This window comes from Panthera uncia, chromosome A2 (genome assembly GCF_023721935.1).
Source record: "Panthera uncia isolate 11264 chromosome A2, Puncia_PCG_1.0, whole genome shotgun sequence".
Lineage (NCBI taxonomy): Eukaryota > Metazoa > Chordata > Mammalia > Carnivora > Felidae > Panthera > Panthera uncia.
In genome coordinates this window covers 20,250,074-20,275,226 of record NC_064816.1, presented here as the reverse complement: position 1 = coordinate 20,275,226, position 25,153 = coordinate 20,250,074, and the positions used below count along the sequence as shown (strand labels likewise).

The window sequence follows — 25,153 nt, the reverse complement described above, 5'->3', positions numbered from 1 at the left end:
ATAGTATTATTAAAAAAGAGACAACAAGCCCCAGATGGAGTCATTTGCCCCCTCCACTGCCCCCAAGAGCAAACCAAGAATTAATTACAGTTTCAACCAAACCCAAGAATGTGACCTTCTATCACTCAATCTGAAATTTCCTGATCAGCACTAAGTGAGATAATCTGTATAATTAAACACCCCACCACTCCCTTCCTCACAAAAAAATATGTCCTGACCTGAAACAATCCTTTCTTTCAGATAACTTGCTTGCCCTGCCTTAGTTCGAGTAAAAACCTTCCCTTTTGAACAACTCCTTAGAGCATCTCTCTACTTGCCATATAGGATGCTGCCTGACTCACGAATTGCTTAATAGAGTCAATTCGATCTTCAAATTTGCTGGGTTGAATTTCTGTTAACATTACCCATTCTCAACAGGGGCGATATTGCCTCCAACTGGGCAAAAACTGGTTCTTGGATGTAGGCAAACCTTACACTTCAAAGGGGTGGATTATAGGTCCTTGAGAAAGGTGCTCTTGGTTACAGGAGATACCCATGTATCTATCTAACAGGGACATAGGAAAGATTCACAATTGTAAACTCTTTTAGGTAAATGCTCTAGGAAAGGGAAGGGAGGTGTCCGCTGTGTCAAAGGATAAATTCTTTCGGCAGCTTTGAACTTTCACACACGGGCCTTTTAAGGAGGGTCCTCCTACAGACACTACCTCAAGCTGTTAAAAACCATGCCAGAATTTGGTCAAATCACAGTGCAGTGGTTTGGATGGTTATGAGAGTTCTTTGCATTTCTTAATGCACAAGCTTAAGTGTTTAGGGGGAAATGTACTGGTCTCCTCAATTTCTTTTGAAATGCATAAAAATAAGATGTATTGCTAGATGCATACCTGAACCATTGTGTGATAAAGCAAATGTAACAAATGTTAGTTGTAGAATCTAGTCTGTCATCCTCTATTAGAATGGGAATCTCAGGAGGACAGGGACTTTGTCGGCCTGGCACACGGTAGGCGGTCGATAATTTATTTGTAGAAAGAAGGACCAATACTTTCAAAGCACTTAGATCACGTAGGTGGAAACTTCCCTGCTTTTATTTTTGCTCGCACCCGGAAGTTCCCGGCGGTGGAACCGAAGCACAAGGTCCGCGCGCAAGGACCAGAGGAGTCGCTCTGGCCGTCCTGAGCCTGGGCTCTATGGCGGTCCTCCCGAATAGCGGAACCGCTCTGGCTGCCTGGCGCTTCGGCTCTGTGGTGGATGTTTCCGGGCCGGCGGAGCGTGCTCGGTGCTGCGTTGGCTGGGATCGCTATGGCAGCGGCGTCGCTGTGGGCCCGGCTTCCGTACTCGCCTCGGGGCCCGGCCGTCTCCGCAGCCTCCAGTACCGCGGCTTCTCGGGCATGAGCGGGGTCTCCCGCCGCGGCCCGCTACCCTGGCCGCCGCTGCCGCCGCATCCCAGCTTTGGGCCGGCTCCGGGACCATGCCCCTGGCCGCCTACTGCTACCTGCGGGTCGTGGGCAGGGGCAGCTACGGGGAGGTGACGCTCGTGAGGCACCGGCGGGACGGCAGGCAGGTCGGCGGGGTTGGGGCCCGGCAGGGGGTGGGGGGCAGGCAGCGGTATGCCGAGGCCGCTGTTCAAAGGCTAGGCGCGGAGAGGTCTAAAGGAGACTCACTTCGGATGTCCCTTCTTCAGCGAAACCTCCCCATACCACCAAGAGTAGGCCAGGCCGTACTGTCATATGCGCCCCAAACTGCCTGTAGTTCTTTATAGTGTTAATTGTTGTGCTTGATCTACACACCCTCTCCACTCTGACAATTCCGTGAGATCATTCATTCCTAGAATCTCATACAGCGCCTGGCAAGGATTACTCTTTGGACGAAGGGCCCCATACATCTGACCTGGAGACTACTGGACTCGCTTAAAACTCGGTTCATCACCTTCCCGCCAAACCTTTCACGGTCCCCATTTTAGTGAGTAGTACCACTTGCCATCCAGTTGCCCAAGCTGGCCATACCCGGAAGTCATTCTTGACACACACCACCGCCACCATTCACCTGCCCACTAAGCCAGCAGGCCTGTTCTGTATCCAGTGGTACCCCCCGCTTCCCCCATTCCAGGACATCATTATCTTTAGCTGAGTTGTGGCCATGGCCTCCACTGGTCCTCCCTGCCACATGGCTTACTCTTGAACCCATCACTTTCATTGCCATCTCCGTGATCCTTCTCAAACTTAACACTAATGTTGCCATTCCTTTCTTTAAAGCACTTTATCCCCTGACCCTCAGGATAATGAGCCAGTTCTTTAAAGTGGTTTATAAGTAGGGTGACCATATAATGTATCATACAAACTGGGACAGTTCTGAAACTAAAGGGAGGTGCTATTAATAATGACACCAGGATAGGGACAGTGCCCCAGGCAAGCTGAAAGGAGATGTTCCTTCAAGTATAAGGCCCTCTAGACTATTCTGCCTGGTGTCAGGTGCTGGTAGCTCTGCCTGGAACACAAGTTCGGGCATAAGAGATTTATTCAGAAATAGGGGAGGTGGGGGAGGTCATTGGATTTTTTTTGAGTGGAGAATGGGGTATTGGTTGTAATAACAGCCCCTCACGTGTGAGCAGCAGTTTATGTTTTACAAAGCACATTTATATATGTGTTTGTTGAATAATGAATTGGTCAAGGGCAATGTATTAGGTGTCAGAGGATCCTGACTTTTTTTTTAATGGGAATAATTTTTAATGTTGAGAATCAGTGATTTTTAACCTTATTAGGCCATGGATCCCTTTGATTATCTAATGCAATCTGTGGACCCATTCTGTCTGCAGCTGTATTTTCAAGCCATATATTATATACTTTTGTAGGGGAAACTTAGAGGTTAAGGAATCTCTATCACGGATTTTACGATTGATCCAGTTGTATGTTCAGATGGACTCCTCTTTTATCCATTAATGAAATTATAAAATGCAGATGGGAAGTATACATTTTTTGTGACCCTCCAGTCTGCTCTAAGTCCAACCTGTTGAAAGTATTAGTAAGTGATAGCAAATCTTTTTCCCAATTTTGCACTTTGTGAATAACAAAATGAATAGGTTATCTGATAGGCTCCGGGAGGTTGGTTTTGAGGACATTCAGGAGAACCCTTAAATACTCTTAAACCTATAAAACTGTATGCTTATATGCACACCGTAAAATCATATGTTTTCTCTGTAGTATGTCATCAAAAAGCTGAACCTCCGAAACGCCTCTAGCCGAGAGCGGCGCGCTGCTGAACAGGAAGCTCAGCTCCTGTCTCAGTTGAAGCACCCTAACATTGTCACCTACAAGGAGTCATGGGAGGGAGGGGACGGTCTGCTGTACATCGTCATGGGCTTCTGCGAAGGAGGTGATCTGTACCGAAAGCTCAAAGAACAGAAGGGGCGGCTTCTGCCTGAGAGTCAGGTGGTGGAGTGGTTTGTTCAGATCGCCATGGCTCTGCAGGTACTGTCCAGACTCCCAGCATTCCATTTGCTCCAAGGTGACAGGCAGAGGGCAGGTGGATTTTAGGAAAATGCTTCATGAAAAAAAAAATGTATTTAAAAAAAAAATCCATTTATGAGGTGGACCCAGTCCCTCTCGCCATAGCATTCGAGTGTTTTTGAATAAATGATGTCTATGTTGAGGTAGACATGGATTTCGGTTTGCGGGGGATGCCAGTTCTCTATTCACTTAATATTTATAGCAAAATCAATTTTAAGGGCCCTGAGTCGACAAAGAGCAAAGAATGACCGTTTCTGTTGCCAGCTGGTCAGCTATGTCATACCACAAGGTGGTTGGGTTAATTAATATGCCGAAACTGTGGGGGTTTGGGCTTTAACTCTGCTGTGGCAGAGTGAGTAGAAATGCAAGATATGTTTGTGTTTGAATATACACATAGTCAAAAGTGAGACTGTTTATGAAATACTACTCTGGAGCTGAGCAGACTTGTCCAGAAATGATTGACTTTGTTTAAATTCTAAGGTACTCTCTCTAAATAAGAGTTATCTTGTTATGTTTGAAAATGTTATTAAGCTGAAGATTTCATGAGTGTGAGGGAATGTGTATCTGACTCTGTACAAGTTGTCTTTCTACCTTCAGTGGGAATTTGTAAGTGTATTTTAACTGGAACCATTTAATGCTAAATGGTAACATTGTCAAGGCACCGGGAACAATTTTGAAGATTTTTGGGCACACTATGCATGGAACTTAATTCCTTGCTTTGGAAAGTTGTGAATCAGACTTTTTGTTTAGAGATTTTGTAAAACAATAGTGTTTTGTTATGTAGATAACTGAGATTATTTAACTCATGCAATTGTTGCTGGTATGTAAGAAGACAGGAATAAGTAAGTAGGTCAGTATATTAATATTTAATGAAGTTTTATTTCTGTCCTCAGTATTTACATGAAAAACACATCCTTCACCGAGATCTGAAAACTCAAAATGTCTTCCTGACAAGAACAAACATCATCAAAGTGGGTGATTTGGGAATTGCCCGGGTGTTAGAGAACCACTGTGACATGGCCAGCACTCTCATCGGCACACCTTATTACATGAGCCCTGAACTGTTTTCGAACAAACCCTACAACTATAAGGTAGGATTGGGCTGCATATGCCAGTTCACCTTGTCTCTAGGACAGTATTCGTAACTTCAGAACCCATCAGATAGAAGAATTATCTGTGAATTGGCTCAAGGAAAATGTCTGGTTTTGTTTTTGTTTTTTTAAGAGGAAAAATATAAGTAAGGCATTCCGACATTTAACTGTTTACTGTTTTTCTTTTCTAGTCTGATGTTTGGGCTCTGGGATGCTGTGTTTATGAAATGGCCACCCTGAAGCATGCTTTCAATGCAAAAGACATGAATTCTTTAGTTTATCGGATTATTGAGGGAAAGGTAAAGAATATTCTGGAACTAATTGTTTTAATATTTGGAGCAAAGTTACTTTAATGCACCTTTGTAAGTAGCTATTGGCAGAAATGAGTAATCATTGATGTCAGTTGGATAGGTAAGAATGGTATGTCCCTTCTATGGAGAAGGTTGAACTAGAAACAGACAGGACTAGGGGCGCCCGGGTGGCTCAGTCAGTTGAGTGTCCGACTTCGACTCAGGTCATGATCGTATGGCTCATGGGTTCAAGCCTCACATCGGGCTCTGTGCTGACAGATCAGGGCCTGGAGCCTGCTTTGGCTTCTGTGTTGCCCTCTCTCTCTGCCCCTTCCCCACTCACACTTTGTCTCTCTCTCTCTCTCTCTCTCTCTCTCTCAAATATATATATTTAAAAAAAAAAAACAGAGGGGATTAATATTTTTTAATATTAATTTGTGAAGGTGGCTTAATCGTTCTGAAGAGTTGGCTTTTTGAAAACCTCTACCTTGTAACCACAGAATGTGCAGGTGCCCTGAGGGAATACTGGTAGCATCTTATAAGTAGTTTGGGTTAAATGAGTCCCACCTAAAATGAGTCTACTCTGGGCAAGAAGTACCCATTCTATTCCCAGCTTGCTCAGTAGCTGGTGATTGGAGGACACTTTGCAACAATGTAAAATAATAATAATAATAATAATAAATAAAAATAAAGTGAGTCTACTCATTGCACATGTTGCTCCTTTGATGATTATCGCAATCACAAGTAAGCAGTTAAGAACTGCAGAAAGCAATGTGTGTAATATAGACACCAGAGTGGCCAACTTTCTATGTTTGTTCCATAAGTCTGGTTGTCCTCTCTAGTGTGAGGCATCTGTGCACACCCTTAAGTTTTAAAGCTATAACCCACTTACTGATTTTAATATTATGCCAAGACTCAATTTTAAATATTTTAAATATTGAATAATTAATTTTAATTAATAATTAATTTTAAATATTGAATACTTATTGAATAATATTTATTGAATAATATTACATTATTAATAATAATAATTAATTTTAAATATTGAAAACACACAAGAAAGTAAAATTTGCACATAATTCCACTACTTGGAGAATCAGACAAGAGAGGAGGAGTAAATTCCCCTCTCCTTCGATTCTCATCTATCCTCTGGAGATAACCATTACTAACACTTTTGTGTGCAGCCTTCCTAGCATTTTCCTGTCTGTATGAAAACATACATGTCTTTATTAGGCGTGCACATACACACACAGGTACTTTTATTTTTATTTATTTTTAATGTTTAGTTTTGAGAGAGAGAGAGAGAAAAAAAAATGAATGAGTAGGGGAGGGGCAGAGAGAAAGTGGGGACAGAGAATCTAAAGTGGTTCTGCGCTGACAGCAGAGAGCTGTATGTGGGGCTCAAACTCACAAACCGCGAGTTCGTGACTTGAGCTGAAGTCGGATGCTCCTGTGGGTAATTATTTCCAATAATATTCGGAAACCTCTACCTTTTCTTTCAGACTTTGCTTCACAAGATCGTAGTAGTAATTGTGATATCATTTCTCTTTGTAGCTGCCGCCGATGCCGAAAGACTATAGTCCAGAGCTAGCAGAACTAATAAGAACAATGCTGAGCAAAAGGCCTGAAGAAAGACCCTCTGTGAGGAGCATCCTGAGGCAGCCTTACATAAAGCGCCAAATCTCTTTGTTTTTGGAGGCCACAAAGGCGTAAGATACTTCCCTTGCAAATAGGTGGCTAGATAGACGGAGTAAAAGAAGGTAGCTTGTATAATTTTCGTATGTTAGAATTTATGGTGATTTTTGAATTTTTATTTATTATTTTCTTAAGTTTATTTATTTATTTTGAGAGAGTGAGAGTGAGAGAGTGCATGCGAACGAGCCGGTGAGGGCAGAGAGAGAGGGGGAGAGAGAATCTGTACTGTCAGCAGAGAGCCCGACGAGGGGCTTGAACTCACGAACCTCGAGATCATGACCTGAGCCGAAATCAAGAGTCAGATGCTTCATGGGCTGAGCCACCCAGGTGCCCCAGTGATTTTTTGTTTTTAAACATGAAGGAAAATTGTGTGATTAGGGCTTGTGTTGAGGTTTACTTAATTGCTAAAATCAGAAATATAGGGAACCATTTAGAGAATGACTTTAAATTCCTCAGAGGATTCCAAGACCTATCAATTACAATTCTTTCAAAAGAATATATATTTTAGAAACCATATGAAAGTGAGATTGTCTAAGAAGCCTCTTACATTATGTGCCATGTAAGATAATAGTCATGTTTAAGAATGAGCACTCAAATTTGAGAGCTTTTGTAAGTTTCCCTCTTCACTCATATAAATTTCTCAAGAGAAAAATTTCTTTCTTTGGCAGGTGTTACCTTCACTAAACAGCTGTTTCAGGATGTAAGAGTTAGGGCTGGACAAGAGCTTCGTGATCTGTGTCTTGTGACATGTTAGATTTGAGAGCAATACTAGAGAGGCCCCAGGGGATAAAGAAAGACCATCTTTTTATTTACATTGTCTATAATTTGGCATCAAACAGACCTTTGGCCTTCCACAGCACTGGTCTCACCCTCCCATTGAATTCTCCAAAGGGTTATTAGTTAGCTCAGTTGTAGAAATGTCACACTAAAAGAGTTGGGGATATTAATCCTCTACACTTTTATTCTGCAAGTCCAGGCTGAGCGTACTCTGAAACTTGGCAAAGCAGTTGTGATTTAATCACAAACATATGAAACTTGAAAATTATGCCGGTTCTTCTGTACATAAGGTAATTTCTCATAGATTTTTTATTTTGGAATAGTCTTGTATTTACAGACAAGTTGCAGAGAGAGCACAGAGAGTTTATGTATACCCGTCACCCAGTTTCTCCTGTTGTAAACGTTGACATACCATAAATGGCATCAGTGGCTTACTGTTGACTGAACTCCAGACTTTATTTGGCTTTCTCTAGTTTTTCTACTAATGTCCTTTTTCTGCCAGGATCCAATCCAGGATATCATACTACATTTAGTCCTCCTATCTGCTTAGTCACCTTGTGTCTGTGACAGTTTCTCACTTTCTTTGTTTTTCATGACCTTGATTGTTTTTGAAGAGTACTGGTCAGGGGTGCCTGGGTGGCTCTGTCTGGTTAAGCATCCAACTCTGGATTTTGGCTCAGGTCATGACCTCATGTTTCATGAGATTGAGCCCCTGCATCAGGCTGTATGCTGGCAGCATGGAGCTTGCTTAGGATTCTCTCTCTCTCTCTCTCTCTCTCTCTCTCTCTCTCAAAATAAATAAATAAACATTAAAAACAAAAGTACCGGTCAGGTGTTTTGCAGAATGCTGCTGCCTGGTTTTTGGAAGAATATTCTCTCTAAATGGACTAGTTCTATGGTTCTTATAATACACACACACATTTCTCTATATATGTAAAAACCTTTAATCTTCACTATACTGATGATAATTTTTTCTTTTCTTCCTCATAAAGAAAGACCTCCAAAAATAATATTAAAAACGGTGACTCTAAATCGAAACCTGTTGCTGCAGTGGTTTCTGGAAAGGCTGAATCAAATCATAAAGTCTTTCCCCTCCAGCCTCACTCTTCTGAGGGCTCCAAGACATATGTAATGGTATGTTTCGTTTTAAAGGGTATGTATTTTAGCAACTATTAAAATAGTAGGTATTCAAAGCAAGTTACATAACATCAAGTTAACCATTTTAAAGTAAGCCATTAATTGCATTTAGTACATTCACAATGTTGTGCAACCACCATCTCTATCTAGTTCCAAAACATTTCACATCACCCCAAAAGGAAACCCCAGACCATTAAGTAATCATCCTCATTCCCTGTTCCATCCAGTCCCTGGAAACCACCAATGTGTTTTCTGTCTCTGTGGATTTGCCTACTCCAAGTATTTCATATAAATGGAACCATATAATAAGTGACTTTTCGCGTCTGGCTTCTTTCACTCAGCATGATGTTTTTGAGGTAGCATGTGTCAGCACTTCATCAGTTTTTATGTCTGAGTGATACTCCGTTATATGTGTGCACCACAGTTTGCTTATCCAGTCATTCACTGGTGGGTATTGAATTGTTTCCACCTTTTGGCTATTGGTATGAACATTTGGGTACAAGTCTTTGAGTCTCTGTTCTCAGTTCTTTTGCGTATATGCATAGGAATGAAATTGCTGGGTCATGTGGTAATTCTGTGTTTACTTTCTGAGGTACCACAATGCCGTTCTCCAAAGTGGTTGCACCATTTTACTTTCCTACCAGCAGTCCACAAGAGTTCTGGTTTCTCCACAACCTCAGCAGCTCCTGTGATTTTCTACTTTTCTCATTCTAGCCATCCTAGTGGATGTGAAATGCTGAGTGTAGTCTGGGTTTGCATTTCCCTGATGACCAATGACATAGAGTCCCTTCCCATAAGCTTCTTGACCATTTGTATTTCTTCCCTCAAGAAATGTCTGTTAAGCCCTTTGCCCGTTTTTTAATTGAGTTTTTTGTAGTTTTGTTGTTGAGGTCTAAGAGTTCTTTCTATTTTCTGGACACTAGCTCCTTATCAGAGATATGATTTACGAATATTTCTTCCCATGCTATATACTTTGGTTTTTTTGCTTTTTTTTTTTTTTTAAGTTTATTTATTTGTTTTGAAAGAGAGACAGAGTAACATGAGCAGGGGAGGGGCAGAGAGAGGGGGAGAGAGAGAGGGAGAGGGGAGGGGAGGGGAGGGGAGGGGAGGAGAGAATTCCAAGCAGGCTCTACACTGGCAGTGTAGAGCCAGACACGGAGCTCGAACTCACAAACTGTGAGATCATGACCTGAGCCAAAATCCAGAGTCAGATGCTTAACAGACTGAGCCACCCAGGTGCCCTGGCTTTTTACTTTCTTGATAATGTCCAGTTATACACAAAAGTTTTTAATGTTGATGAAAGCCAATTTATCTTTTTTTTTTTTTTCTTATGTTGCTTGTACTTTTGGTGTCCTATCTAAGAATCCTGTGCCAAATCCAAGTTCATGATGACATATGGCTATGTTTTTTTCTAGGAGTTTTATAATTTTAGCGCTTGTATCTAGGTTGCTGATTTATTTTTAAATTTTTAAATTTTCTTTTATTGTGAAATATCTATGACATAGAATTTGACATTTTGAACCATTTTTAAGCATACAATTTAGTGGCCTTAACTACATTCACAATGTTGTGCAACCATCACCACTATCTTCCAAAACCCTTTCATTGCTCCAAGCAAACTCTGTGCTCATTAAGCAATAGTCTCCCATTCCTCCCGTTCCCAGGCCCTGGTAACCTCTAATCTACTTTCCGTCTCTAGGAGTTTACCTGTTCTAGATAAGTTAATCATACAATATTTGTCCTTTTGTGTCTTGCTTATTTCATTCAGCATGTTTTCAAGGTTCACCCATGTCATAGCATGTGTCAGTACTTCACTCCTTTTAATGGCTTTATAATATTCCATTGTATGTGTATATTATATTTTGTTTATTCATCTGCTAATGGACATTGAGGTTGTTTCCACTTTTAGGCCAGTGTGAATAATGCTGTTCTAAACACTGGTGAGCAAATAACCTGTTTGAGTCTTACTTTTCAGTTCTTCGAGATATTTACCTAGGAGTGAGATTCCCAGGTTGTGTGATGATTCTATGTTTAACTTCTGAGGAACCTGCCATTCCTTTTGAGTTAATTTTATGGGGTGTGAGGAGTGCTGTAATAAATTAGAAGCCTATTTTCACTCAGGGTGAAGACAAATATTTGTCCCAGGAGAAACCCATGGTCACTGGCCCCTTGAAGTCACCAGCAAGTCTGAAAGTCCACACCTCCAAGCTGGACGTGAGCAATACTGCAGAATCACTAGCCACGATCAGTAGAGTGAATATTGACATCCTACCTTCAGAAAGGAGGGACTCACTGAAAGATGGCTTAGTTCGAGAGAATGAGCTAGAAGGTAAATGTGGTATTTCTCAAGTGAAGGAGAAGCTGCAGGATGGCACAAAGCCCAGCACTCACCCCAGAAACCTGATTCCCACATGGTCCTCTGGTGATGTCGCTGGGGGAAGGAATGACCGACTGAATCCTCTGCAACCCCTAAACACAGACCAAAAGCCAAAAGACCAGGTGAGTGATATGCATGAGGTGTTGGTTTCAGAGAGATGACTGGAAAGTGCAGTTATGAAGGTATGGCTCGTGTTGTTTGTCCTGTTCTAGTTGGTGTTTTGGGAAAGTTAGTTACTCTGTGTACCAGTTTAAACATTCCACAAACTGGGGTGCTTGGGTGGCTCAGTCGGTTAAGCATCTGACTTTGGCTCGGGTCATGATCTTGTGGCTCGTGAGTTTGAGCCCCATTTTGGGCTCTATGCGGACAGCTCAGAGCCTGGAGCCTGCTCTGGATTCTGTGTCTCCCTCTCTCTCTGCCCCTCCCCTGCTCACTCTGTCTCTCTCTCCTTCAAAAATAAATAAACATTAAAAAAATTTTCTTTTTAAATAAACATTACACAAACTAAAGGATAGGACCCAGGGCTTCTTAGATCCCTTCTGTGCCCTGGCATAGGGTATTTGGTGGAAGCAGGGTACTTGTATGTTTTGTCCCATTTTTTTGTCACTCTTCCGTAGGCCTCCACATGGATGGGTAGTTCCAACAAGTAGGTAACATCACATTTCTTCTTGCTCTTGAAAAGTTAGTGATTGATCTCATTTCTTAAGAATAAAAAATATATATATATGTATTGGAACCAAAAGGGAAAGAAAAGAAGGAGAAAAGCAAATGAGCAAAAGGATTTTGATACTAAGAGACTGTTCTGAGTAAATTTAAAGGTTAACTTTTACTTGAATTTGGAAAGAAGCCCGAGTTAAATGAAGCATGGCAATAGCTGAGGATTAGAGAGAAAGAACATTTGGTGAACTTTACGTTTTTATATGTAAAATATTCTAAAAATATATATTAAGTTGTATATTAACTGTTTTTATACTATGCTAAATATATTTGATATCATTTTTATATAGATATATAAAACTATTTTATACATTTATATTCAAATGTTTCTAATAAAATTTTATTTTTGTGGAAAAGCCCACGTGTAATGCTCTTGTCACTTAAAGTCATTAGACAGAAGTCTTAAGCTTTCTTTGGACACTGGGATTCTTAGTATTTTGTAGATAAAATTACGTGTTCTGCTTGGCTCTCAAATTATATTCAGGTATACTTCTTTCATTTTTTTCTAATTTCACAGTACTAATTCAGTGATTTTTAGTCTGTTTATAGAGTTATACAATCATACTGTCTAATTCCCAAACATTTTTTGTAATGTTTATTTTCTCTTTTGAGAGACCGAGAGCGTGCATGCAAGCAGGAGCAGGGGAGGAGGGGCAGAGGGAGAGAGAGAGTCCCAAGCAGGCCCCACACTCAGCATGGAGCCCAGCTAGGGGCTTAATCCCACCACCATGAGATTGTGACCTGAGCCAAAATCAAGAGTCAGAGGCTTAATGGACTGAGCCACCCAACTGCCCCAGAACATTTTTCTAGCCTCAAAAATAAACCCTATACCCACTAATAGTCACTCTCTAGCCCCTGCAACCATTATTTGTATGGATTTGCTTATTCTGAGCATTTCATGTACAGGCATACTTCAGAGATATTGCGGGTTCAATTACAGATCATTGCAATAAAGCAAACATTGCAGTACCGGGTGTCACATGAAATTTTTGGTTTCCTGGTGCATGTAAGAGTTATGTTTACATTATAGTCTAACCATCATCTGAGCTTTCAGGAAATCATAATCTTTTTGCTGGTGGAGGGTCCTACCTCAATGTTGATGAGTGCTGACCAATGCCGTAGGTGCTGAAGGGTAAGGGTGACTGTGGCAATTTCTTTAAGACAGCAGTGAAGTTTTTGATACATTGGTTGACCCTTCCTTTTCCTTGAACACTTAGAAGCCATTGTAGTGTTAGTAATTGGCCTAATTTTCATATCGTTGTGTCTCAGGGAGTTAGAAGTCCCAAGAAGATGGAGAGAGGTGGGGGAATGGCCAGTAGGTGGAGCAATCATAACACACGCATTTATCAGTTAAGTTCTCCATCTTTTATGGGCACAATTTGTGGTGCACCAAAACAACTACAATAGTAACACCACAGATCACAGATCACCATAACAACTATTGTACTATTGAACATTTGAAACATTGTGAGAATTACCAAAACGTGACAGAGTCATAAAGCAAGAAAAGGCCGTTGGAAAGAATGGTGCCGGTAGACTTGGTCATTGCAGAGCTACCACAGACTTTCCGTTTGTAAAAAATACAGTATCTGTGAAGCGCAATTAAGTGGAGTATAATGAAATGAGGTAGGCCTAGAAATAGGATCATAAATTTAGGGACTTTTGTGTCTGGCGTCTTTTACTTAGCATAATGTTTTCAAGATTTCTTCATGTTGTAGCATATACCAGTATTTCATTCCTTTTTAAATTGCCAAATAAATTCACTGTATGTATATACCATGTTTTATTTGTTCATTCATCAGTTGATGAACATTTGGGTTGTTTTCAGTTTTTGGTTACTATGGGTGATTCTGTTATGAACATTCTTATACATAAGTTTTTGTGTGGACGTACGTTTTCAGTTCTCTTGGGTATGTATCTAAGAGTGGAATTGCAGGGTCTTACGTATGCTAATTCTACGTTTGACTTTTTGAGGAACTCTAAAACTATTTTCCAAAGCAACTGCATCATTTTACTTCCCAACAATATACAAGAGTTGCAGTTTCTCCACATCCTCACTAATACTTGGTATTTTCTGTTTTGTATTATTTTTTTCCTAGCTTATCTTAGTGAGTGTGAAGTGGTATCTTAACAGTGGTTTTGATTTGCATCTCCCTAATGACTAACTGTGTTCAGCATCTTTTCATGTGCTTATTGGCCTTCTGTATACCTACTTTGGAGAAGTACTGTTTCAGATCCTTTGCCCACTTTTTAATTGGTTTATTTATCTTTTTATTGTTGAATTGTAAGAGTTCTTTATTCTAGATGTCAGTCCCTTACCAGGTATAAGATTTGAAGATATTATTTCCCTTTCTGTGAGTTCTCTTCATTTTCTCGATGGTATCCTTTGAAGCACAAGAGTTTGTAATTTTGATGCAGTCCGGTTTTGTCTATTTTTTCTTTTGTCACTTGTGCTTTTGGTGTTATGGATACCTATCCCTATGTTTTCTTCTAAGAGTGTATAGTTTTAGCTCTTACATTTAAGTCTGTGACCCATTTGAGTTAAATTTTTGTGTATGGTGTGAAGAAGGGGTCCAGCTTCATGCTTTCGTATGAATATCAGCTTGTCTTAGCACCATTCATTAAAAGATTATTCTTTCTCCGTTGAATTGTCTGGGCATTCTTGTTGAAAATCAATAGACTATAAATGTAATGGCTTATTTCTAGACTCTTAGTTCTGTTCTGTTGATCTGTATGTCTGCCCCCTGTCAGTAAAACAGTCTTAATTATTGTAGAGAAGTTGAAGTCTTTCACCTTTCTTTTTTAAATGTTTATTTTCGGGAAAGAGAGTGTGCACACATGTGTGCACATATGCAGGGGAGGGACAGAGACAGAGGGAGACAGAGGATCCAAAGCAGGCTATGTGCTGAGAGCAGATAACCCAATACAGGGCTCAAACTCATGAACCATGAGACCATGACCTGAGCTGAAGTCAGTCACTTAACTGACTGGGGCACCCAGTCACCCCCAACTTTATTATTATTTCTTAGTATTGTTTTGGCTATTTGGGGTCCTTTGCATTTCCATTTTAAGACCAGCTTGTTAATTTCTGCAAAATGGGCTGAGATTTCAATAGGCATTGAATCTGTAGATCATTTCCACAGTATTGCTATCTTAATATTTAAGTCTTACAGTCCATTAACATGAGATGTCTTTCTATTTATTTAGGTCTTTAACAGACTTTTTGCTGTTTAGTATTCAAGCCTTGCACTTCTTTTATTAAATTCATTTTTAAATATTTTATTCCTTTTGATACTACTATAAATGGAGTTGTCTTAATTTTATCTTCATAGTGTTCTTTGCTTGTGTATAGAAATACAGTTGATTTTTGCATATCGGCCCTATGTCCTACAACCTTGAACTCATCTATTCTCTATTGGTTCTAATAATTTTTTTAATGTTTATTTTGAGAGAGAGTGCAAGCAGGTGAGGGGCAGAGAGAGAGGGAGAGAGAGAATCCTAAGCAGGCTCTGTGCTGCCAGCACAGAGCCCGATACCAGGCTTGATCTCACAAACCGTGAGATTATGACCTGAGCCAAAATCAAGAGTTGGATGCTTAACGGACTGAGCCACCCAGACCCCCTTTAATAATTTTTTTATAATGAACTATAGGATTTTCTGAATATAATATCATATTATCTGAAAATGGAGATGGCTTTATTTCTTCTTTTCAGATGTGGTTGCCTTTATTTCTTTTTCTTGCCTAACTGCCCTGGCTAGAACCTCCAGTATGGTATTGAGTAGAAGTAGTGAAGGTGGACATCTTTGTCTTGTTCCTGATCACTATCTTTTTTTTACATATATCACACGGGTTTTTTGTTTCTCTGATAGAACTTCATGTCTAGCATTTCCTCTTTTTTGTTGTTGTTGTTGTTGTTACTGTTTTTATTGATAAAGGTAGAAGTTTTTTAGGACCAATTGGATTTCATTGAGAAATGAATTGCTTAAGTCATTTGTTCTGTCATTCTTGTATCTGTATAAACTTTATTTGAACATCCTGTACTTATCAGCAGAGAAAAATTTATTTCACTGTCCAGAATTATATCACTATTTATTATCAGGGTCTCCTTGTTCAGCCAGCTTATTGTATAATATTGTAAACATGTAATCATTTGCTATATTTTTTGTATAATGTTACATGGACTCGAAATAATAAATTTACAAATTATTTTCTTACAGGAGTTGTTAGTTTGTGTTTGGCAGAGAACCTAAATGGTAGATGATAATGACTCTTAGAAAGCAACCTCAGGGCGGGACTCCTGGGTGGTGGGACTTGGTTAAGTGTCTGCCTCTTGATTTTGGCTCAGGTCATGATCTCATGGTTTGTGAGTTCAAGCCCCATGTTGGGCTCTGTGCTGACAGCATGGAGTCTGCTTGGGATTCATTCTCTCTCTCTCTCTCTCTCTCTCTCTCTCTCTCTCTCTCTGCCTTCCCCTGCTTACATACTCTCTCTGTCTCTCAATAAATAAATAAATAACCATAAAAATTTTTTTTAAAAAAGCAACCTCACCTTGTATTAACATTGCATTTTTTGTTTTTCTTTCTAAAATGTACCACACAGGGGCTCTTGATAAAAATGTGCTGCTTGAATGAGATTCAATTACCAGTGTCCATCTGTCAGATGTTCTGATAGTTAAAAATTGTTTAAGAAGTAAACATAAAGGGCACCTGGGTGGTTCAGTTGGTTGAGCATCGGATTCTTGATTTCGGTTGGGGTCATGATCCCAAGGTTGTGGGATTGAGCCCTGCTTTGGGCTCCACACTCAGCATGGAGCCTGCTGGGGATTTGAGGATTCTCTGTCTCTCTCTCTCTCTCTCTCTCTCTCTTTCTCTCTCTCTCTCTCTTTCTCTCTCTCTCTTTCTCTGCTTCTCTTCCCTGCTTGTGCATACTCTCCCTGTCTCTCTCTTAAAAAAAAAATGGAGAAAAAAGAAATGTAAAAATCTATTTTATTTTAATAATTTGTATGCATTTGTTTCTAAAACCAGCTATCCAAATAAAATACTAAGTCCTTTGTGATCTTTATAACTTAGAAGGTAATTTACCTTATCATCACTACTGCTAGGAATAGCTCCTGTTTTTTGAGCATCTAGTATGTCCTAGACAGAGTCCTAAGTACTTGAATGCACCATCTCCTCCAGCCTGCTTCAGTCAGGCAGTGTGTGTGAGGCATTATACCACTTTATCGAGGAGGAAACTGAGGTTCAGGAGTATTAAGTTTCTCAGATAGGATTCCATTTGACTCCAAACCCAGTGCTGTTTTCTTGGTGCTTTTTAGGGTGTATCCAAATAACTGATATTTACTTGGGAAGTATGTATATATTAAATTGGATTTCATTTAAAACGTTTCCTAGTTTTCCGAATACAAATCCTATTAAAAGTTATGAAAAGAAGTATTTTTTTAAAACATGAATCGAACGTCAGTAGTTTGGGTTAATAACAATCTGAGTAATGTAATTAAAATAATTACTTACTTTTATTTGGGAAAAGAGGAAAAAAAGCCAGAAAATGTGGATAACCAATGTCAGCATTTTGTCTTTGCCTGTCCACACTGCAAATGAGCATTCATTTTGATAAAGACACTCATTTCCATTTATAATTTTAAAATAGTTTGGTCACTTGGAAGTTCAAGACTATCTCATTATTCTGTTTTCTTTTTTGTTTGTTTAATTTCATTATTCTTAAGGATCAAGTTGCTGGTGAATGTGTTCTAGAAAAACCAGACAGGACCAACCCAGGTTTACAGCCACACAGCTCCGGGTCTGAGCCTTCCCTCTCTCGACAACGACGACAGAAGAAAAGAGAACACCCTGAACACAGTGGGGAAAGGACACAGGTCAGCGGAGATCTCTTTGAAGTAAGTCACTGTGCTGTTGCTTGGGAAATAGACTTTATTTAGAATGACTAACAGTTGCCAAAAAGATACATAAGAAATGCAGGGAACATATGGAGAGGGGTAGCAATGGTAAGATGCTAAATATTAGTTTTCAAATGTCAGTGAGTTGGAAACAGAGTAAAGCTCTTATCTTTTCCATCAAAAATGGACAAATCCTCTTGAGAGTTAAAGGAACAGGCTAACAAGAGTATTTCTCTGATCCCTCCTGTGTTATACTGATGAATAGTTTCTCCCTTATCTTCTGCATAGAATCATGTCTACACCTCATTTCTTTCACAAGCACCCTGTCTATAAGCTTCTCAGATGGTAATTCACTTTTGGCAGAGTTTCCTTCCAATAAAATGCAATGTTTTGAAGTTTTTGAGAGCAAATCACTGCCAAATACATAGGAGACTTACTGGTAGGGGAACTTTGGAAATGGTTGTATATGAAACTGATAATTCCCACCTCCCCTTTTTAATTATTTAAGTTCCAAGAGGCTCCTCCTCGACTTTTGCCTTCTCTTCCCACTATCGGAAAAACGGATATCACATTATCACAAAAAGATGCTGAAAATCAAAGTAAAGTGGTCATTGGGTCTACTGTGAGCTGTTCGAGCAGCAGGGAGGTGCCATCATCCAAGGTTTGTTGGAGTGTATATTGGATTTGTTTCAACCTTCTTATAAAACTTTTTCGTTATAAAAATCCTATATATATTGTGAAGTTTTCTGTTAAAACATCTTAGCCCTGCCTTTTGCCAAACAATGGAGGGGACAAATTTGTGATTCTCAGCAGAAGCTTTCATTGAAATGGACAGATTCTATAGTTCCAGGGATGGTTGCTTCCACTTAATTAAGGATACCAAAGTAGATTCTGAATGTAGGAAATGCAAAATTTTCCATTTACCCTTCCAAAAATGAGTACTTCCCAGAAATGAGTGTTCTGATCATTCTAGCTAGTAGTTGTAACCAGGATATGACTGGTTTCAAACACGTTCCTTTAAAGGCCTGTGGAAGGCCTGTCCTATAGTGCTGGATGATAATGTCACGCATTCCAGGTGTTCTAAAAATAGTAAGAAGGAATGAAAGTAACGGACTTTCTTTAAAAGGATCGACCATTATCAGCAAGAGAGAGGAGGCGACTAAAGCAGTCACAGGAAGAGGTGTTCCCCTCAGGTAAAGTTTTCTCTTTCCTTCATCTATTGGAAGTTGTTGGTATGGCTTATGGATGTAGCATTGGTTCTGATTGTGAGATGTGAAGTATTTTCAGCGTCAGTGATCCATCTGGGAAACAGATTTGGGAGAATTTTTAAAATTTCTTGGTAAATCTTTAAAAAAATCAACATATGCGGCTGTTGGGTCTGGAACTTGTATTATCAGAGGAAAAGGATATTAAAAAGAGAGCAAGAGGGGTTTGAGTGGCATTAACTCCTGGGAGATTTCAGACAGGAAATGGAGTGAGTGTTCAGTTTGTTTCCATGTTCAAATTCTGCTGGTCAAAGAGTGGTATCTTCTCAGGAACAGAGAGAGGAAGCTGGGAGAATGGTGCTTCCCTGGGCTGAGGGCTGTGATCATTCTTATCGCTATCATCTAAAAACAGGACTAGCAGTTTCCATTTATTGAATGCTGACTATGTCTCAAGCATTATGGTAAACGTTTTAAGAGCATTGTCTCATCTCATGTTTACAGTAGCTGTCAAAGGCAGGCAGCATTATCTCCATTTTGCAGCTGAGGAAACTGAGGCTTGGAGGGCTTAAATAACTTGCCCAGGGTCACAGCACCGGTAGACCTAGAGCTGAGGTTTGAGCTGAGATGTCAGGTACCAGAGTGATGATGAATATGCTGTCTGAGGTACTTCTGGGCTGGCACTTGCTGGGGTATCTTTCATATATCCTGTGTAAAGCGCTCTTCTTTTGGGGCCAGCCCACTACAAACAACTGCTGAGGTGGTCACTTTTTCAGGCCCTTCAGTGAGGAGAGCTTCTCTGAGTGCATCAGGACCAGGGAAACCACCAGAGGAAGGCCAGCCCACCCCTAGCCGATGGTTGTCTTCTGACTGCTGTGCGGCTCAGGTATATTACATAGTCCTATGGAAAGGGGGGACGTGTCTATATCATCTGGCAAGCCTAATACAGTAAGCCTCATAACTGCCAGCTCCATTTATTTCTGGGACAGAACTGGCTTAAGTTCTGCCTTTTCACTTTTTTTTTTTTTTTTTTTTTGAGGAGAGAGAGAGCGAGAGAGAGAGAAAGAAAGTGCTCACAAGGGAGAGGCAGAGGAAGAGAGAATTTTAAGCATGGATGTGGAGCCCAACACAGGGCTTGATCTCACAACTGTGAGATCGTGACCTGAGCTGAAATCAAGAGTCTAATGCTTAACTGACTGAGCCACCCAAGCACCCCACCTTTTCACTCTTGATAAGGAAAAGAACTGGTGAATAATAATTAAGAAGGTTATTTTTGTACCATTAAGGGAATGAGTTTTACAGGTGCTCTTATAAGCAGTTGGTAGGTTAGTTACTATCTTTCTTTAGGTAGTATTTAAAACAAGACTTTAAACGGCTTCCATTAGGCAACCTTTTGCTTATTCTGCTGTGTAACCAATATACCCACCTACCTGGCCAAATTTTAGTCTCACTTGCTTATTATCTTTGCTCAGTTTCCTGTTTGTGTCAGAGTTCATCACCTTCTCGCCTAGGGATGTTGTAGGGGCAGCACCTAGTGGCTACATAGGTAATTGCAGGTTTCCAACCCATTTTCACTTTTTTGTGTATTGATACTTCAGGAAAAATGATCCATTTTTCTGTACTGCACTTTCTGACATTATTTCTAGGAGCATATAATTATTTTTAAAAACAGAAACTTCTTGCTCTTGAAAGTAAGGAAGATTTGTTTCTTTAACAATATTCTATGAATAAATTGTTTCACTAATTAACACAGTCTTCTCCATTGTCTAAAGTTTTAAGGTTTGTGTGTAATTAAGTCAAGTACTCCTTTAAAGTATTTTAACAAAGAGTCTCCGATATAAACTGAGGTTGCTTTTATTTATGTGGCATTTTTTCTAGTTTAAAATTCTTTAGAGCACCAGCCCTCTGTGTGGGAGTTGGAGTACCAGAACTGTTTGTCCACTCGCCTCTGGAAAGAAAATTTATTCATAGCTGAGACTTTCCAGGGCCTTGTAAAATTTCCCTTTAAGGTTCTTCATGGTTCACTTGTGTACTTTATAGGTGAACTGGGACATCATTTGGGGAAAGTAACTTCAATTTTTATATCATTAGATTGTCCGGTTAAATTGGATGTAGGTGTGTGTTGTATGTAGACATTGCATCTGAGAGTGGTGCATGCATTACATTCTGGTTGTGTTGTCATGTGGAATTGTGTTTTTCCAAACATTAATAGGAAAGGAAAGTCATCCACTGTCTCTCTGAGGATGAATTAAGTTCTTCTACAAGTTCAACTGATAAATCAGATGGGGATTCCAAAGAACGGTATGTTCTTGTTTCTCTGTCTTCTTTCATAAACAATTTCTGTTTGAATTAATCCTAAATATACGTTTGTCATGGTGTTCAGACCTGCAGTGCTGTCATCGATAACATTATAAATGGGTTTTTGTACATCTTAGAGCTAAAAATAATCTCTTCTAATGAACACATCTGATTTCATTCAGAATTCTTCTAGAATGTCTTTTAAGATCTATGGGTTTATAATTTTCATCAGATCCATAAAAATTTTGGCTGTTACTTCTTCAAAATTTTTTTGGATCCATTTTTGCCTTCTTGAGGATTTTAATTACCTATATATTAGATTGTTTAAAGTTGTCCCACAGCTCACTAATGGTGTTCATGTGTTTTAGACTTTTTTCTGTTTCATTTTTCATAGATTCTACTGCCATATCTTTGAGTTCACTAGTGTTTTCTTCTACAGCGTCTAGTTTGCTAATCTTATCTCATGTATTTAACATAGTGTACTTTTAATTTCTAGGAGTTCTATTTGGGTCTTTTTATATCTTCCATGTCTCTCCTTAAGATGTTAATGCTTTCCTCTACCTTGGACATACGGAATATATTTATAATAACCACTTAAGTGTCCTTATCAACTAATTCTATCACTTGTGTCACTTTTGGGTCTGTTTCTATTAACTGATTTTTTTCTCTTTATAAAGGTGTGCTATTTTCCTGCTTCTTTGCAGGTTTGATACTTTTGGCTGGATGTCAGACATTGTCAATTTTATCTCATTGGGAGCTGGTATTTTTGTATTGCTTGATATTCTTGAACTTTGTATGTGGATGTAATTAAGTTACTTGCAAATAGTTGGGCAGAATTTATACATAGAACCTGGAGCTTCTTTCTGGCTCTTTCCTTTCTAAAATTTCACTCTCTAGTGGCTATGATTGAACTTTGTCCTTTGTCTCTGCAGGCCAGAAAGACTGTGGGTTTTCTTTTGTACTTTAGCTGCCTATGGCCCTTAGGCTAAAAGGTGTTGACGCCCCTACAGAACCTGCATACAGGTTTTGTATATGCTCCATTGTCTTCACATACTTGAGTTTTAATTTTGTTGGGTTTATACTTATTATTTACAGAAGGGTCTGTCTGTAAGAGCTTACTTGCCTATTTAGAAGAACTTCCTGAAGGTTGTTTTGCATCTAATTTTTTGATGAAAAATTCTCATAAAGCCAATGAAATCACAAGGGGACTTATTTTCTCCCCCCCGCTCCCCCCAGGAAAGGTCATACAAATGAAATGAGTGACTTGGTCCAACTGATGACTCAGACCCTAAAATTAGACCCTAAGGAGAGCTATGAAGATCTCCTCGTTCCAGATCCAGTGTCAGAATTTAAACTTCATCGGAAGTATCGAGATACACTGATACTTCATGGGAAAGTTGCAGAAGAAGCTGAGGAACTCCATTTTAAAGAGCTACCCTCTGGTGATCAGTTTATTCTTTTACAGCAAACTGGAAAGCATGTTTATTGGAGAAATGTGTCACACCAAGAAGCTAATGCTCCCAAAATGTTTTTGCTTTTTTTAATTATTTTCTTTCAATAACTCCATAAAAGGCATATCTTGTTTTATGCAATAGTTGTGTTCCTGAAAAGTTGCATGCAAATTGTTTTTAAAAAATAAATATAAATAAAATGCATGTTAGGGTTTTTCATGTGGCTTTTCTTCAAATTAGATAGCTGTAGATTTAGGTTTAAGAGGTTGGTAACGAGACATGAAGTGTAAGTTCATGTATACATTTGTAGTCATTAAAAATACATGAAGTGCTTAAACCAAGCTTTTGTCAAAGTGAAAAAAATCTTAACATGACAAGATTTTTACAAAAACATGTTCTTGTTGCAGTGAAGTGTTTATTTTTCCCTATCTTTGTTATTTCTTTTTAGCTATCATGCCAGGTTCTGAAAAGATCAGAAGAATAGTTGAAGTCTTGAGAGCTGATGTAATCCAGGGCCTGGGGATTCAACTTTTGGAGCAGGTGTATGATCTTTTGGAAGAGGAGGATGAAGTGGAGAGAGAGGTGAGTGTCCCATCAGCCTAATGTGTCAACTGCTTGTGCGATGGAATTCTTTTTAACAGACTTTTGAAATTATCCATTTCACGCATTTAAAGCATACAATTCAGTGGTTTTTAGTATGTTCACAGAATTGTACAGCCATTACCACAGCTGATGTTAGAACATTTAATACCTCCAAAAGAGAGCCTGTATCGTCACTTTCCATTGTCCCCAAGCCCTCCACCCCTAAGCAGCCACTGATATTTCTGTGTCTGTAGATTTGCCTGTTCTGGACATTTCATTTAAATGGAATCATACAAAACATGTGGTCTTTTGTGATTGGCTTCTCTCAGCATAATGTTTTCAAGATTCATCCATGTTGTAGCATATATCAGATACTTCATTGTTTTATATGGTCAAATGCTATTTATTCCATTCTGTAGCTATCCCACATTTTGATTATCTGTTCATCAGCTGATGGACACTTAGGCTTCCACTTTTTGGCTATTATGAGTAATGCTGCTGTGAACATTTGTGTACAAGTTTTTTGTGTGGACATAGGTTTTCATTTTTCTTGGGTATGCATCTAGAAGTGGAAATTGCTAAATCATATGGAAAGTCTGCGTTTAACGTTTTGAAGAACTGCCAGACTCTTTTCCAAAGCAGCTGCACCATTTTACGTTCCTACCAGCAATGTATGAGGGTTCTAATTTCTCCACATTCTTGTCAACTCTTGTTAGTGTCATCATTTTGATTACAGCCATCCTAGCGGGTAGGAATCCCTAGCTGGGATTTTTATTAGAATGATATAGGATCTTGCTCTAAATAAATTCCAGTTTTGAGGCATCTGGGTGGCTCAGTCAGTTAAGCATCTGAAACTTGATTTCGGCTCAGGTAATCTCGCGGTTTATGTGATTGAGCTCCACATCGGGCTCTGGTCTGCGCTAACAGCGTGAAGCCTCCTTAGGTTCTCTACCCTCACTGTTTCTATACTGCCTTTTATCCTCTATGCATTTGTCTGTAGTTTGCTGTGTATATACACATCCATCACATCCATATATGTATCATAGGCTTTTTTTGTTTTGTTTTAAAGCCCAAATAGAATTATACTGTACACAGTTTTGTAACATGTAATTTTTACATAATGGTACAACTGAGCTTAGAAGCATAGTCAGCTTCTTGTGGTAACAATCACTTGATTGATCCTGTGCTTTTGAGGCCTTTGCTCTTTTCCTACTGTCGCAGGGCTATTTCCTGATTGAGATGACCACTCACTTTGGGTCATGTAGATTATTCTCCAGTGAGTCAACTGCATTACATCACACCTGCATAAGAAAACTTTCAGAGTAGGGGCGCCTGGGTGGCTTAGTTGGTTAAGCGTCCGACTTCGGCTCAGGTCATGATCTTGCTGTCCATGAGTTCAAGCCCCGTGTTGGGCTCTGTGCTGACAGCTTGGAGCCTGGAGCCTGCTTCAGATTCTGTGTCTCCCTCTCTGCCCCTCCCCTACACATGCTCTGTCTTTCAGAAATAAATAAATGTTAAAAAAATTAAAAAACAGAAAATTTTCAAAGTAGTAGAAGTGCCTGAACAAACATTCTTTTGACTAGCTTTATTTTTAAATATTTGTATTTCTAGTTGTTTGGTGATAATAATAGCAATGACAATGAAGCCTTAAATTCCTAGAAATACAGTTGCTTCTCCACCAATTTATTTATATTGTTTTTGATGCATTATCTTATTTTATCCAGACACTAGTCTGAACACACATGGTCCAAGAACACTCAAATAATAAACCAAATATAAACAGATGTTAAAGATTGGTCTTCATGGGGCTCCTGGGTGGCTCAGTCGGCTGGGCAGCCGACTTCGGCTCAGGTCATGATCTCGTGGTCTGTGAGTTCGAGCCCCGCATCGGGCTCTGTGCTGACAGCTCAGAGCCTACAGCCTGTTTCGGATTCTGTGTCTCTCTCTCTCTGACCCTCCCCCGTTCATGCTCTGTCTCTCTCTGTCTCAAAAATAAATAAACGTCAAAAAAAAAATTTTTTTAAAGATTGGTCTTCAAACATTATAGCCAACGATGCCATGCTTACCTATGATCTCATTGACATAAAACCACATCCACACCACAATCCCTATCAAAATAACACCAGCATTCTTCACAGAGCT

At 39.6% G+C, this 25,153-nt stretch overlaps 1 protein-coding gene across 9 annotated transcripts in view; it reads left to right on the top strand.

Annotated features, from left to right (window-relative positions):
• Positions 1–1,309: 1,309 nt before the first annotated feature.
• The window catches only part of NEK4 (NIMA related kinase 4), a 50,602-nt gene continuing 26,758 nt past the window's right edge, over positions 1,310–25,153 (top strand). For 4 of the 9 annotated variants that reach the window (XM_049640671.1, XM_049640670.1, XM_049640668.1 and 1 more), the window contains exons 1-14: positions 1,313–1,558; positions 3,195–3,461; positions 4,394–4,591; positions 4,783–4,890; positions 6,436–6,590; positions 8,346–8,487; positions 10,612–10,989; positions 17,308–17,478; positions 17,987–18,139; positions 18,605–18,671; positions 19,457–19,566; positions 20,893–20,981; positions 22,215–22,420; positions 22,878–23,011. In XM_049640671.1, the coding sequence (XP_049496628.1) occupies positions 1,466–1,558; positions 3,195–3,461; positions 4,394–4,591; positions 4,783–4,890; positions 6,436–6,590; positions 8,346–8,487; positions 10,612–10,989; positions 17,308–17,478; positions 17,987–18,139; positions 18,605–18,671; positions 19,457–19,566; positions 20,893–20,981; positions 22,215–22,420; positions 22,878–23,011 (2,271 nt within the window). In that variant the 5' untranslated portion in view covers positions 1,313–1,465. Of the gene's footprint in view, positions 1,559–3,194; positions 3,462–4,393; positions 4,592–4,782; positions 4,891–6,435; positions 6,591–8,345; positions 8,488–10,611; positions 10,990–17,307; positions 17,479–17,986; positions 18,140–18,604; positions 18,672–19,456; positions 19,567–20,892; positions 20,982–22,214; positions 22,421–22,877; positions 23,012–25,153 lie in introns of those variants that run through there. The other 5 variants (XM_049640676.1, XM_049640672.1, XM_049640675.1 and 2 more) reach the window with 4 other exon arrangements.